The following is a 15284-nucleotide window of genomic DNA, read 5'->3' as shown; positions in this document are numbered from 1 at the left end:
GACCTTGGGTGTCTTGAAAGGTGCCTTATAAATAAAATGTATTATTATTTTTTATTATTATTATTATTATTGTTATTATTATTATTATTATTATTATTATTATTATTATATTAATAATAATAATAATAATAATAATAATAAACCTTGCTTTACTAAAACCTGCCTGTGACTAGAAGAGTATAGCCTACATGCATCTGCACTTACCTATTATTTGAACTCTTAGGCTTACTCGCGAACCCGTGAACGCAACCCGAGGAGACACAGGGCTATCCATTTGTACCAAGTATGTCGATCCTTCTGGCTTATGAAAACAGACGAAGTGACTGCAAAATAATAACGTCATGTACAAAAACCAACTGCACACCCATTACTCTCGTTTGAATTACTCACGGACCTGTGATCGGATAGATATGCCACGCATGTCAGATGAAAGAGGAGACACAGAGCTATCATTTGATACCAAGTACATCCTTCTGGGTTATAAAACAGACGAAGTGACAGCAAAATAATAACTTCATATAGCTCGACTTACCTCACGTTTTTGTCTGTTTTTGTGGCAAAGCATGGTTATAATCCAACGCTATTGTGTGTTTCTCTATGGCAAAGAATGTTCATAATCCGGTTTTGAGATCCTAGCAAATTCCTGCATGGCATTCAATTCAAGGCTCACATTGCATCCCAATTTGTTCGACAAAGAAACACCTTTTTTGCCTTTAATTTGTTCATGGCAACGCAGTAAAAAGTTGTAGAGAATCATGAGTGCAGACAGGCACACACGTAAACTCGGGTCAAGTCAGGTCAGATCAGTTCGTGTTCCAGATATGGAGCGCAGAAAGGTCATTTTTAATCACTAAAAAAAAAAAGGCATTTATTTCTGTAAGGCGCACACCACATCTGTTAATTGCTCAGCCCCAGAGAATCCCTCCACCGTGGCAATGATATTGCCAGATTCAGGACAGTCTGCCCTACACACACATGAAATGCATGTAGAGCTGTGAGCTTGCTGTGGTGAGATACATGTCAAAATATAAGCTTTTTTATAATACGCTTTTTATATTTGAATTCTTTAAAAATCAAAATAAAATCAATGCTAGTACTAATAGCTGAAATAATGGCAGATCTGGATAGCCTAGACTTTGCCGGAAAAAAAACAATATGTAATATATGTACTTTATGTAAAACTATACAGAAACCATGGTGATATTACCATATTGTCTAATGCATTCAGTAAACTCGAAATAGCACTGACACTGATTGTTTTTTTTTTTTTTTTTTTTTCTCCCTGTCGACAGTACTCAGTGACTTCGAGAAACAGTATCTATGTGAAAAATGGACAGTTTTCCTTTAAAGCATCAGCTGGGGTGTTTACCTAACACACATACACAGGCCTATACTGCACAGCTATGTACCAGCTAACTACCATGACACTCAAAACCAACTCATCTACATCCAAGCTGGGTTTGAGGCTGCACAGATACACAAATGAAAACTTTGTTTGGGTGGGCAAGACACAATGCTTGAGTGGGTTTGGGGTCAAAAAGAACCATTGTTTTTATCAATGGATGACTGCATTATGCAATATGAAAATGTACTATTCTGCCTTTGTCAGATGTGTACAGAAGAAGACATGGGGATGACGTCAGGTAATTTGGTAGATCACAAAAAAACGTAAAATCCACAATTGATACCTTTTTAATTTCATATTTTTATTTTATTTTATGGCTCCCATGCTTATAAACATGGCAATTTTACATAGAAAATGTCCCATTTCAGCTGATTGTTTTGGCCCATCAGATATCATCTGCATTAGATAGTCACTATTCTTTCCCATAAAAAGTAGCCTATAGTGTGTTGTTACAATATTTTAACAATTAACACACAATTTATAACTTATCACATCATACAAGCATGTTTTGTGTTATATCATTAAAGTTTTAGCTGCAGTGCCCTTATCACCATCAACACAAAATCAACATGCCAGGTGATTTTCTTGCAAGTTTTGGGTCCAATGTTGTTGTTTTTTAATCGTAACCCCACCTATCCTTGTTATCTCACTCAGACCAATCAAAATTGTTGTTTCTAATAAAGGACACTTACCATATAATAACATTGTTGGTGATTGCCTTCTAATATTTAAAGAGCCCAAGATGTAAAACCATATTTTTCCAGTTTTACCTGATGTCCCAATTTACCTTCACCCTACTGTAAGTGCATCTGATCAAAATCTTTTGACAAGAAAAAAATCACAAAATACAGTTGATTTCATTGTCTTGCCATTACTAATGTTGTGCATATTATACACATTAAAACAGTTTGACTATTTTCCAGCCATATCATATCAGCACAAATAACCCCTTCATATAGTGTGAATTTCCAAGAATGTCTGTTTTATGTCCCTCTAGCTATTTGAATGCTCTAAAGTCTACTGTCTCTAGTGGTTTAACTGTGTAATGCAACACTGCTGTTTCAAGGAGAGAGACCGGATACAAGAAGATGCTCTGCATCTTCTTACCTTTAAAGGCTACAAAACGTCTGTCATTTACGTGTTAAAATATTTGATTTTACTGCAAGGACTTGTTGTTTTAATATTCTAGGTAATTAGTGGCGCTTCTTTGCACAAAAACAACTCTGCCTCATTGCCCGGAATAATTCGAATTCTACATGGGATGGAAATACCTGGGATGTGAAATCAAGGACCGCTAAGATGATGCGGTTTATACTGGATTGCCTTAGGCCGACACGGCAACGGGCTGGCGACAGGTAATGCTCACGTTAAGTCCATTTTGAAACGACTTTGTAGGTTTCAATGGCCTCTCTGACATTGAATAAGCGCAGATCCGATGAAAAACACTGATTAGCCGTGAACATGCCTCCTGCTTCTCCTTAGTGAGTGAACAAACAGAGTGAAGCCACGAAACAAATAATCTTGACATTAGCCTACGTATGGACGTGACAATAACTAGATTTATTGAAATCTAGTGAATGATTTGCCCTACAATAATTTATATCTTAGGTGGCAGCGACTTAAGTCAGTCAGGACACGGTGGATGCGAATCATGACAACCATGACCAGACGCATATTAGGGCAACTCCTGAAGTAGGCTCCATTTGTGTCCTAACATGACCAGATTGGTTATTTCCATTAAGTTGACTAGTTTTAGTTTATGTATTTATGCATATTAATTTTGTTGTTGAGGTGTACGGTCTGAAAGAGTAGCCTATAGGATGTTTCTCCTATCAGAACCCCTTTTTCTGTGAATGACTGACTCATACTGAGTGCGGCACCTTGCACATGCTCCGTTGAAGCTGCACCAACACACAAAAACACGCGGACCCTTGCACACACACACACACACACACACACACACGCACACACAGAAAGAGAGAGAGCGAGAGAAAGAGATTAAATTCTAATAGCCTTAATGATTTTAGCTAATACTGATTGTGTATTTATAATGCCTTTCATCCTGGTGTTCAGGGACATCTCCCTGGAAAAGGTGGACAAGGAGAAGGATGGCACTTCCAATCATCAAAGCAATGAAATCCAGGTATTATGATTTTATATTGCTATAGAATGCTTATTGCTTATTGCTTAGATGTTGGATCACATGCATTTATAATCTAAACAAACTGAAAGTTTAATAAAAGAAGGAAGAAGGAGATGTTCTGGAGTTTCTCTGAAAGCATAATTAGCATCGAAACCTGGGCAAGAGTGCAGGCTTTTCAGCATGAACTCTTCAGTGTGCATCCTCTACCGTCTATTGTGGATTAACCGACTAATGTTGAGCAATCAAGTTTGCGGACCAAACACATGTTGAACCATGAATTGAATTAGTTGTAACTGACATGAAATCATTTACAGTCAGGACCACTTTACTCAAAATAATATTGTATAATATTGTATTTCTATTTGCAACAAGTTACATTTGGCAGTATGGCTCTGTTCTGAGACCACCCTCCCCCTATGAGCCAACATGGAAAGCCGAATACAGAACAGAGCAGGCACATAATGAGGAGGAGTTCAGGTGGAGGTGGGTCCCGAAGTGCAAAGCAGCAAGCGGTTAGAGCAGTTTAAGTGCGGAGCCCCGCAAACTCTCTGCCAATGTGCTTATATAGTAAGCAGTCAAGTTAGAATAAATTAACGTAACACAATGTAGGACATTTTTGGTTTTTACAAAATTCTTTACAACACAATGTAGGACATTTTTCATTTAACACACCCAATTCATCTCAAACCGATGAAAAGGTTCAAGCTCCTACAACAACGTCTAGAGCAATACCAGTTAGGGACATCGGCAATGTCCGACATTCTATACTCAGTATTGTAAGCTGATTGTTGGTGTGTTTGTGAAACATAAACGTGGTTACACCAAGCACCAGGGGCGTCGGACTGGGGAGAGAGGGCCCTTGAAAAGTCTGGAATATATTTTATTTAACCTGGGTTGAGGAGCATGGGAGCCCATCAGCACTGCCTATGCAGGGGCCCAGGATCTTGTGCTACGCCCCTGCCGAGCACATTGATAACAGCACTGTCTCTTTTGACTATCATCCTATTCTTTTCTGACCATACTGACAGGAGCAAAGTTAGTTAGCCACAACGCTAATGCGACAGCAGGGCATAGATAGGCTACCTGTCTACGATGCATCCTAAACATTGGGCTGGGACACTTCTGCTTGCTAAATAGGTTTTCAAAATGTAACAGAATTACACACTGTAGCCTAATATAGAAAAAATAATGACAATTTCGTCTCTCCATTTGTTTACAGTTCAGTTCAGAGTCTCCATTTTTCCTATTCAAGCAGGCCTATTTATCCATCGCTGTTTTAGGCCCCCACGTCTTTCCCCCTATGGATATTAGAAAACTACCAGATTGTCCGTCAAGTTCTATTAAGTGGCATAGGCTATACGTGAACGCACCCGTCACATTGCTGGGTGCAAACGCCTTACTGTCTATGAGCAACATTTGCCGACAATCAGAGACACCTGTTTGATTTCCAATCAGACACCTAGTGATTGTTGCCCCCACCATGATGGCAGCGCTATTACGTTGGCTATGTTCTGGAGCCCAATGCGGTATCTAACTTTCTAATATCTATTTCTCTACTTCTCGTGCACAACGCTTAATTAACAAGGTCATTATTGCACTACTGCCTACTGCCACCCACTGACATGAAATGTCCACATAGTTTGGCTTTGATACATGAAAGTGTTGCTGAGATATGACCTCACTTCCTGTTTGGGGGCATTGCAGCCACCTTTTTTTTCTTTCACTCACACATACATTTGTTTGGAATCACACACGTATACCCCCCCACACACACACACACACACACACACACACACCCACACACACACATGCACACACATACAGTATATGCACACACCTTCACACAGACAAACACACACATACATACACATACACATACACAAACACAGACATACACTCACAAACACAATGCACTTGCACAAATTTACATGTACAAACTCACACACACTCAAACACATACACACACACAGAAAATCACCTTGACTCACATACATACGTTACCACATGTACACACACACTCCCATATACACACATACACACACACTCATCATAAATGTGTTTGTCCTGGTAAAATCTCTATTTTAGTACGTTTTCACACCTGGCTCTTTGAATCAGAACGTGGAGTGTTTCCCTCAAAGATCTGTTTGATTGGAGGAGGTGGTCTCGGCTCGGTTCCAAACGAACTCTAGAGTGGTTTCTTTGCAGTGAGAAAGCAATCGACCCAGTGTACTTACATTTTTGTAGACCCACACATTAGGACGTACGCACACACGCACACAAACCCACACCACACACACACACACACACACACACACACATACACACGCATGTGGAGCTCTTATAATAAGTTAAATGTGGGGTGAAGTGTTCGGGATAGTGTCTTCAACAGTGAAATAATCATGGACTAATCATGGAACAATTAAATCACGCGTGAGGTTGTTTGTAGACAAAAATGTTTTATCTCACGTGGGTTTGTTATATAATTTGTTTACGAATTAAATGCTGCCATGTGAACACAAACAAAAAACAAATCCAGGCACAATGGAGAGTATTGATTCAGCCTGTGATTCGAAACAAATTAGGTAGGAAAGCGCCCCTATTTTGGCTCTTAAGAGCCGTTCACACCAAGAACAATAACTAGGGATGGGCAAAAATATATCAGGATGTATTTCAAAATAAAATACCTAATACCCTCATTTTAAATGTATCCAAATAAGCTAACTACAAAATACAGTAACCATATATGTATCAAAATAAAATACTGTATTTTTGTGTTTTGACAATACTCAAAATACCCTTCTTAAGGGAGCATGGAAGCACTTTGCAAATCAGCTTTTTTATCCCAAACATTTAGTCTATTACTGTAAAACTACATAGTAAAAAAAATGACACATTTTGGCCCCTGCGATACCATACAGTATACCGTATGCAAGTTCATGTAGTGTAATCAGAAATTAAAATCATTCAAAAATGTACATTTGCATTTAGTCATGATTTTACAGTGCTGATGCTTATGCAAAGCGTGTGTGTGTGTGTGTGTATCAGGGTTGTGCACAATTCGAATTCTGCTTCCTGTTTGCTACCTCAATTGAAATGCAATTCAAGTTAAATTCAAGAATTGAATTGGAATTTAAGAGCCAGTTTCAATTCAATTCTGGAATTTTGCACAAGCCTGGGATGTATGTGTGTGTCTGTGTAAAGGTGTGTGCATACATGTGTGCATATGTGTGTGTGTGTGGGGCTTTTTTGGATATTGTGTTAATGCATGTAGCCTAACTTTTGACTCGTATGCCCGATTTTCAAAAATGAGGTACTATTGGAATCCTTGGACCCTCCCCTGTCTGTTACCGTTGGTGAAATTGAGCCAGTACGTGCATTTCAATGAGAAAAATGAACATTTTTGGCAACCATCTTGAAATATGGCCGCCATCTTGGATTTTCCATTAGCCAATTGGACAAATTGTTTTAGTATGCCCTAGAGAACAAATGTGCCAAATTTGATGCTTCACTATTTGTACGATTCCACTGAAAAAACACTCTTAGCCGCCCTACTAAAAACAAAGACCTGACACTTTTATTTCTTAAAAAAATAGATTACTGTAGGCCTATATGAAGAGCCTTTCATTAGGAAACTAGATAGAATATAAGTATATATACTCTTTTGATCCCGTGAGGGGAAATTTGGTCTCTGCATTTATCCCAATCCGTGAATTAGTGAAACACACTCAGCACCACAGTGAACACACAGTGAGGTGAAGCACACACTAATCCCAGGGCAGTGAGCTGCCTGCATCAACAGCTGCGCTCGGGGAGCAGTGAAGGGTTAGGTGCCTTGCTCAAGGGCACTTCAGCCATGCCTACTGGTCGGCAACCCTCCGGTTACAAGTCCGAAGCGCTAACCAGTAGGCCACGGCTGCCCCCCAGTAGGCCACGGCCCCAAATAAAGATGGATAGATAGAAACAAAGATAGTTAGGCCTATTCAAATACATAATGCCCCACCTTAATCAGAACCTTGTTATGGGAGAACATTTTTACATTGTCTTTGTTAAAAATGACTATCGGCCGATAAATATCGGTCATCGGTTTTTGAAAAACTCAAACATGGAAATCGGTATCGGCCTTCAAAAGCCCGTGTCGGTCAGGCTCTGTAGGAGATGGAGACAAATTAACAACCGTGAATTATATTCGCAGAGAGAATTGAGCTGCGGTCATATTTTGTACTGCTATACAGTACATCAGAATTATTATTCATAAGGTCTCTTATGAACCCCCACCCTCTCTATGTGTGTCCTAATCTGACCACCAGGAGCTTCACGAAGAAATGGCTTGTGAGGAGCTTGGCTTGAAGGAGGAGCATGAGCAGCGCCATGAGACTCAAGAGGAACTGGAGAAGCTGGCAAAGCAGAGGACAGAGCTGAAGAAGCAGATCGAGCTGATCCAGCAGCAGCGCAAAGAAGAGAGACAGTTGGTGAGCCTCAGTGACAATATTCTCATGAACCTTCAACATAATTAGAGATTATTCATCTATTTATATTATTATCATTATCATTGGTAGTAGCAGCAGCAGCAGCAGTACTAATGACAGTAAAGTTCAAATTTGCTCTGCTTGCCATAGATGTGATTTTGAATACCATTATTTTACTTTCCTCAGTTCTGTTCAAACACATAAAATGAGTGGCTTTGCTTGGGAAGAAATACACAGATTGTTTCTCTTTGCTTTAGAACATGTTTTCAAGGACTGACACAACCTAGGGCTACAGTATTTGTCGCAGATTACTGACATACTTAATTGTTTTTGCAGCTGCTTTCCTTACAGGAGGAGCAGGAGGAGTTGGAGCAGAGCGTGCATGAGTACGAGGAAGAGCTGTCCCGTGCCCAGGGGGAGCTACAGCGCCTGCAGGAGGACATCACCCAGGCGGAGCGCAAGGTGGAGGGCGCCAGGGTCCGCATCAGCCCTCTGCAGAACTCCATTAGCCAATCGTATGCCGAGATTTCACGGGTTGGTGTGTCTTTGGTGAGGTCCCCCTTGTTCTAAGCTTTGTCTTCCCACTGTCTGACCACGCTTGAAATGGCTGCTTGTCCTAGTCACCTTCTGGCTGCCTATGGAGCGAGCAACGTGATGGTCTAAGGTGAACGTGTGGCCCAAGCTCATTGGATGGCTGCTCATTGGCTATCAGCAACTGTGTCTTACATACCAGAACTTACTTGCTGCTCTGGGCAAGTAAGGAACCAAAGTGCCATCTTCATAGGAATCAACTGTTTATCGCTTAAGACAGTTTCTAAGCATGGAGATGTACAGAAACAGATGTACAATTTTTTTTTTTTTTAAATAGAAGTTTGCAGCATATGTAAAATATTTAGCACATGCAGTAATGGGTTGCAGTAGCTTTATGAGTGATTGACCTCATTTCAGACCTAAGAGTTTCCATTCCAGGTTGCAGAATGTGCTCACAGATGTATACCACTGCAGCTTTCCGATCTTCCCATGTGCAACAGACAGCTAAGCAACAGCCAAGTACAATACACGCAAAGTACAATTTCATGCTTTGGGTGCTATGCTATGCTAGCTAGCAGATATGAGTAGCAAAATCCCTCCCACATCACCTTTGAGATTATTTTGACTATTGTTCAAATAGTCAAAATAGTTAAATAATGATGCTCCCTCTTCTAGTTCAGGATATGCCACTGCTCTGTAATAATGGTTTTGGTTGTGGCCATTTTAGTGGCAGAGTGCTTCAGGACCAGGATATTTGGATACTTTGCAAATGTTGCAAAGTATATTTAATAAACTATATTTAATATAGTTGTTTTTACTAGTGAGACAAGCATTAACTTGCCACTTTTGTAGAGACAAGCTAAAAATAAAGATTCTACATCTAATATTTAGTTTACCATGCATACCATGCATAATCATGCATGGCATGGTCTTAGTGTTGCTCATTATTTAGGTGTGAAATGGAATGTTTTACATGTGCTAAATGTATATTAGTGTTACAAACTACAAGAAGCATAAGGATAGCATAATGAGATGAGGGCATGTGAAAACCTGCATGTTCCAGAGGTGTAAGTTCCTCAACGGTCATGTGCATCTTCTCTCCGTCTCAAAGTTGTACAAGTGATACCCTGCCAGGATTAACTGTGTTTTCACTGGACAAAGTGAGTGTACGTCTGTAACACTGTGTGTCATCTCTGCATGTGAGCTTACTTCAGGGATAGTCACCACACCTCTTCAGCTGGTGTTTTCATGATCATCTATCAGACTTCAGAAAAAAAGGGGGCATGATTTGGAATGGCCATATATCAAATGTAATGAATGTAAACACAGTCACGAGTCATATTTCTCACCGTATTCAGAGTACTCTGACAACAAGTATCACAGACAAAGTCATCCAATCTTATCCCCTTTTGCCATCACATAACAGGTGTTGTGTCTTTTGACCAGGCTCAACAAAGACTTGGTGAGCTCATAGCCGAGCTAATTGCCGTTGAGGGACCTGTTGCCATAGGCATCAGCCACCAGCAGGGAGGAGAAGAGATCCACACAGAGGACGGCCCCGAGGAGGGGAGCCAGGGGGACGAGGGGGAGCTGAGTGAACAGGACCTGCAGCTGCACATCGCAGATGATGAGGAGCTGTGCGGCGAGAGCACCAGGGAGGAAGAGCCAGACAGGCCCAATCCTGCAGACAACCTGGTATGAGCACACACATACCGCACTCACACACTGCGCATGTGTGCATGTGATCTCTCTGTCGGGTGTTCTGCCACTAGCTGGCTGACCCCTTTCTTATCTCCACCTCCGCATCTCTGGCCCTTCTGACAGAAAAGCAGCGGATCCTCTTCATTCACTGAAATCACACTCACTGAGGTGAAAGAGGAAGAGGAAGGGTCGTCACCCAGGTCTATCACACCACAGGTTTGCCAATTTTAGAACAAACATTTAATGTAAATCAGATATATTATGTTACATAATACAGGAATGGGAATTATTGATAAACTCCTGTATTGATTTTACCTGGCCTCTATTCACCCATCTTAGACATTTTTGGTTAATAATTACCAAGTAGTAGCAGAGTAATGGCATGGCATACAATGGGAGATATATAAATGGTGGTAGAATGATGATTTATTAACCAATATCCATAAACTTAAATGTAAAGCAATATCACTTCAATTGAATTTGAGGTAAAATTCAGATAGGCATATATACCATAACAAGTTGGATGCCAGTTAAACAAAGTAAGCTTAACCAAATAACAAAACATAAAAAATAAAAACATAAACTTAACAAATTATAAAACAAGTTAGATGTTAAATACAGTACATCAGATAAAACAGTAGGTCCTACATAAAATATTAAGAAAAATAAAACAAACTCCAAAGAAAGGAGAGAGAGAGGGGGGGCATAGAGCAAGGGCTGAGAAACGCCTAGCCAGCCCAAGACAAGGAGAGCAGAACAGAAGAGCCACAGAAAAGACAGAAGAATCTGTGTTCTTATCTTACATCTAAAACAACTTAACATATTAACATATAGACGCCATTCTACTGGAAACCCCTGAATCACCAGGGACTCTATCTTATCTGAGAGTACAGGGTGAGGGCACATCTCATCAGAGAGGGCATGCAATATCCCAGATTACAGAAACTGACAATGTTGTATTTCCCGCATGGAGACTTCTAACATGATACCAAACACGAGCAGATTATCATTTCTCCTTTGACAAATACAGTTAGAGTTCAGGTATTTTCCTGTGGTCCAGGAGAGGCCCAGGACTGAGTTAGGCCTTCAGTAGGGTGACTATAGCTGAAAACAGTGACTTTCCAGTTCATTGTATGTAGGTATCGACAGGGGTACTGTGATTACAAACACTTTTGTCAATATGGAAACCTTCCACTGATTTAGGAATGCAAAAAGGCTGGCCTTACACTATAATATGCAACTGCAAGTAAGACAGGGTTGTGGGTAAAAAATATCCCATTATGATATGGCTGCATGTATATGTTACCCTCAATGGTGAGCCAGTCTTGGTATTTCTCATTTGGCAGATCGACTCTCCTGACTTAGAGGAGGATGAGGAAGAGGCATCAACCATTCAGTCCCTCATGACCCAAACTAGCAGTCGCACCACGCTTGGGCAGTTTGACTTTTATCATCCAGACCCCTTCACTGACAGTGAGTAATACTGTTTTAGAGTAGTACTCATTTTGAAGTAGTCAAAACAACAAACACATAAACACACTATGTTTTCACATATTTAACACATTTATTTCCAACAGATGACATGTTCAGAGATGACTTGTTTCCAAAAGTGGAGGTTGCTGGTGAGTATAATCTAATTTGTTGTTTAATTTTGGAAATGATTTTGCTGTGGGGCCTCAGGCATGAAACGTGTGTGTACAAATGAAAATAATGCTTTGCCATTTGCTTTGCCAACATCGGTATGAATGACAAGGTCAGGGCGATGTGTGTGTCCAAAGCATAGTGGTCAGCTGGGTTGCACATCTCTCTAAAGAATCTGCAAATTGATAACACCATTTGGTGATAAAAGACCCAAAACATTTAATTTAATCATGTGAAATGTTCTCCACAGATTCTACCGATGGATTTTTTAGTGATCCTTTCAAAGGCACTGATCCATTTGCATCTGATAATCTCTTCAGCCAGTTTGAAGGAGAAGAACAGTACCCACCTGATGACCATCTTGACCAACGTGAATCTGAGCCTGAACTTTGTGTGCCTGAAAGTACTAACAATATGGATGATAAAGAGTGTTTCGTTGCTGAATCTTGTTCCTTCAATGAAATAGGGCACATTGGAGATAGGTCCCAGGCTGGAGACCAATTTGACAGCACTGCTACAAACCCTGATTCTAATGCTCTTGAAACCAGGGGAGAATGTGATGGCTTTGAAATAAGCATGTCCATCTGCTCTGAATCTAGTCACACAAATTATTCCCCAGTTGACCTAGCTGATCAGAACACTTACATAACACTTCATGAGTCAAGTGTCACTGAGAACCCTGGCCCCATTGAGCTTAGGGATCCTCCCCTTTTAAGTATTGCTCTCTCTGGCGAACAAGAACGGAAATCAGAGGGTCTTGAATTAAACAATTCCTGCCCCCTGAACGTTGATGGTATTGATGAGGAACAGTGCGGACCCATGGAGTATGTCCTCTCACGCCCACAGGGCAGTGAAGTCCATCGATGTGACCCCGATGGCTCTGAGCGCAGTGGCTCTCCACTGATGGACACAGGGATGTACAGCCTAGCAAAGTCCAAGGTTCAGGTTCGTAGACACTTTAGCTGTGAAGCAAGTATGGCACTATGCATTGAGACCTCAGAGGCCACATCAAGCTGTTCTGAGCCCTTTTGCTATGGAAATGACATAAATGGGTATCAGTTTGAAGACTCTGATGTCTGTGATGAAAACCATTTGAATGTGGAATCCAGTCAGAGGATCAGGGTTTCATCTGTTGCTCCAAAATTTAGTGATCAAGAAGGTACTTCTCGTAACCTCAATAACACCACAAACTGTGATGGTTGTGTCTTTGAACTTTGCCATCACTACCCTATTGCTGCTGATCCTGACACATTGAGAGCTAGCAGGGAGGGCTCCGGATTCAGCGACTGCGCCTCTGTAAATTCTCCAGCTGATAACAGTTCTTGTGATTATGAATTTGTGGAACATAGTCCCCTCAGTCCTCAACTCAATAATGGCAAAGATGATGACATAGATGGAACTGGAATGAATCAGAATAATCATGATAGTCCTGACCTCACCGGTTCAAGCAAGCAGGAAGTCAGTGAAACTCAGTATCGGTATCCTGACCCATTTAGTCCAGAACAAAATGAAGCTGTCCACTTTAACTTTGTTGGGTTGGATGATGGGGAATGCAATATTTTAGTTCCCATTGAGAGCTTTGACTTAAAAGCAGGTGATCCTTTTAGTCCAGACGCAGCTGACCTGATAAGTATGAATGCTAACTGTCAGCAGGTAATAAATCTAGACCCATGTCATCTTGGTCTTAACAATATTTCCAGGTCTGATCCAGTAGGTTCAAAACACACAGATTATGAATCTTTTAGCTCAGAACCCAATGACAGAGCTAGTTGTGACTCGAGTGGCGGTGAGCTATGGGACACAAAGGCCTCCAGTTCCCTGGGCAGTGATGATTTTTCCAGTCCAGCTCAAAAGAATTCTCACATTCCAGACATCAGTGCTGTAACACACTGTGACAACTTTAATAGTAAATCTGAGGACTTTGTCTCCCACAACTGCAAGCTATTGATGAACTCGGGACCATCTGAATTTAGGGGTCTGAACTCTCTCAGTCCAGAACCGAAGGCTGACTCTGGTGGCTACCATCTGAGAGAGTATGATAGTGGCTGTTATAAAACCAGCAATACAGTAAACTGTGACTTGCGGCCACCAGAACTAATGCAGTTTGATCCCTTCAGCCCTGAGCCTAGTGATGCAGAGATGTGTGATGTAGGTAGCGAAAGCAACCATTGTTCTCAATCTGCATTCTTTGAAACTGCATCTAATGGGCCAAGCCAGTTCTCCTCCTGGGGCTTGGAGCCCAGCATGTTCACCACCAGTGACAGGAGCCATAGTTTTGAACAAGTAGAAAGATGTGAATACACACCTACTGGAACTAGTTCTGATGACTCTGTGCGAGGTCACCCTTTTGATTCAGAGTCCAGTGAGACAACTGGTTGGAGCCTCTCAGAGTCTGAAACGAGTAGGCTAAATGATCAGAACCCAGAGGACACTAGAGAGAGAACGACCACCTGCTCTGACTTCTCAGAGCAAGATGGCTGCTGTTCAGAGCTGAACAAAGTGGCACGTTCAAGTCGCCATAGTTCTGTGCCTGACAGCATTGCGGAAATGTTGTTTGGCCCTGAGCTGAACGCAGCCAGGTTTTATCCCTGGGATTTTGAAAACAGCAACACAATTGTATGTGACAACCATAGTCCAGAAGAAAGTCCTGACACCATCAAATGTGAGTTCGGATTAATTTCAGGTTATGACATCAATGGCAGTGTTGCAGTTAACTCCGGAGCCTCTGAAATTCCTAACCTAAGATAGGTGAATTGTGGGCCTGTTGGTCTCAAAGTGATTAAGCTGGATGTTAAATGCTGAAACTCATTTTGACAGGAAGATAATGAAACAGACAGTGCTTAGCCTATACAAACCTTTGAATGATTAACACTATTAAACTTTAAATTGAATAGTTAATAATATTGTGAAAAGAACAGTGTTGTGCATTCCATTGGAGCAGCAATAGATTTCATAGCCGTAGCTGTGATTGTTTTTTTCTTATATCTGCTTAATTCTTGATTTGGCCTAAACTATTGTCTAGTAGCATTACTAAGGGCCTGACTTCTGTGCCACCACGCCTGTGTCATTGTTTTGCTCTTCCTGTCCACAGTATCCACACTGTTAATACTGTACATTTTGTTTAATTGTATATAGCCCACTCCACACATTAATGTAGGGATTGGTAATAAAATGTAAGTAAGTAGCCTAGTAAATAATAATAATATGATTAATAATAATAATAATAATAATAATAATAATAATAATAGTTTTACCATCGAGATTAAGTTGGTTGTAAACAAAATAAATTGTGTTTCATTCAAAATGTGTTGTCCTTGCAGCTTTACTAAAATGAAGGCTATCCATGCCATCACACATGCACCACTATCTGATCTGGCTCCGGAAAATAGGCCTAGTA

General features: G+C 40.8%; 1 protein-coding gene across 2 annotated transcripts; it reads left to right on the top strand.

The window, feature by feature from the left end:
- Positions 1-1086: 1086 nt before the first annotated feature.
- On the top strand, positions 1087-15191 carry si:ch73-140j24.4. 2 transcript variants are annotated; one of them, XM_048261100.1, is made up of 9 exons: positions 1087-2760; positions 3479-3548; positions 7856-8017; positions 8351-8548; positions 9992-10240; positions 10370-10462; positions 11593-11719; positions 11824-11868; positions 12138-15191. In XM_048261100.1, exons 1-9 carry the CDS (start codon positions 2705-2707, stop codon positions 14633-14635), a joined length of 3498 nt encoding a protein of 1165 aa, XP_048117057.1. In that variant the 5' UTR covers positions 1087-2704; the 3' UTR covers positions 14636-15191. The 2 variants fall into 2 exon arrangements, with proteins under 2 accessions (XP_048117057.1, XP_048117049.1); XM_048261092.1 differs by having other exon boundaries at positions 8351-8563.
- The last annotated feature ends 93 nt before the right edge of the window (positions 15192-15284 follow it).

This window comes from Alosa alosa, chromosome 1, assembly GCF_017589495.1.
Source record: "Alosa alosa isolate M-15738 ecotype Scorff River chromosome 1, AALO_Geno_1.1, whole genome shotgun sequence".
NCBI classification, from domain to species: domain Eukaryota; kingdom Metazoa; phylum Chordata; class Actinopteri; order Clupeiformes; family Clupeidae; genus Alosa; species Alosa alosa.
This window is presented reverse-complemented; position numbering and strand designations above follow the sequence as displayed.

Coding starts and splice junctions, on each gene's coding strand:
- si:ch73-140j24.4 (XM_048261092.1), top strand. CDS start 2,705: ATGATGCGGTTTATACTGGATTGCCTTAGGCCGACACGGCAACGGGCT. Junction 8,564..9,991: donor CACGGGTTGGTGTGTCTTTG/GTGAGGTCCCCC, acceptor TCTTTTGACCAG/GCTCAACAAAGACTTGGTGA. Junction 10,241..10,369: donor CCAATCCTGCAGACAACCTG/GTATGAGCACAC, acceptor CCCTTCTGACAG/AAAAGCAGCGGATCCTCTTC.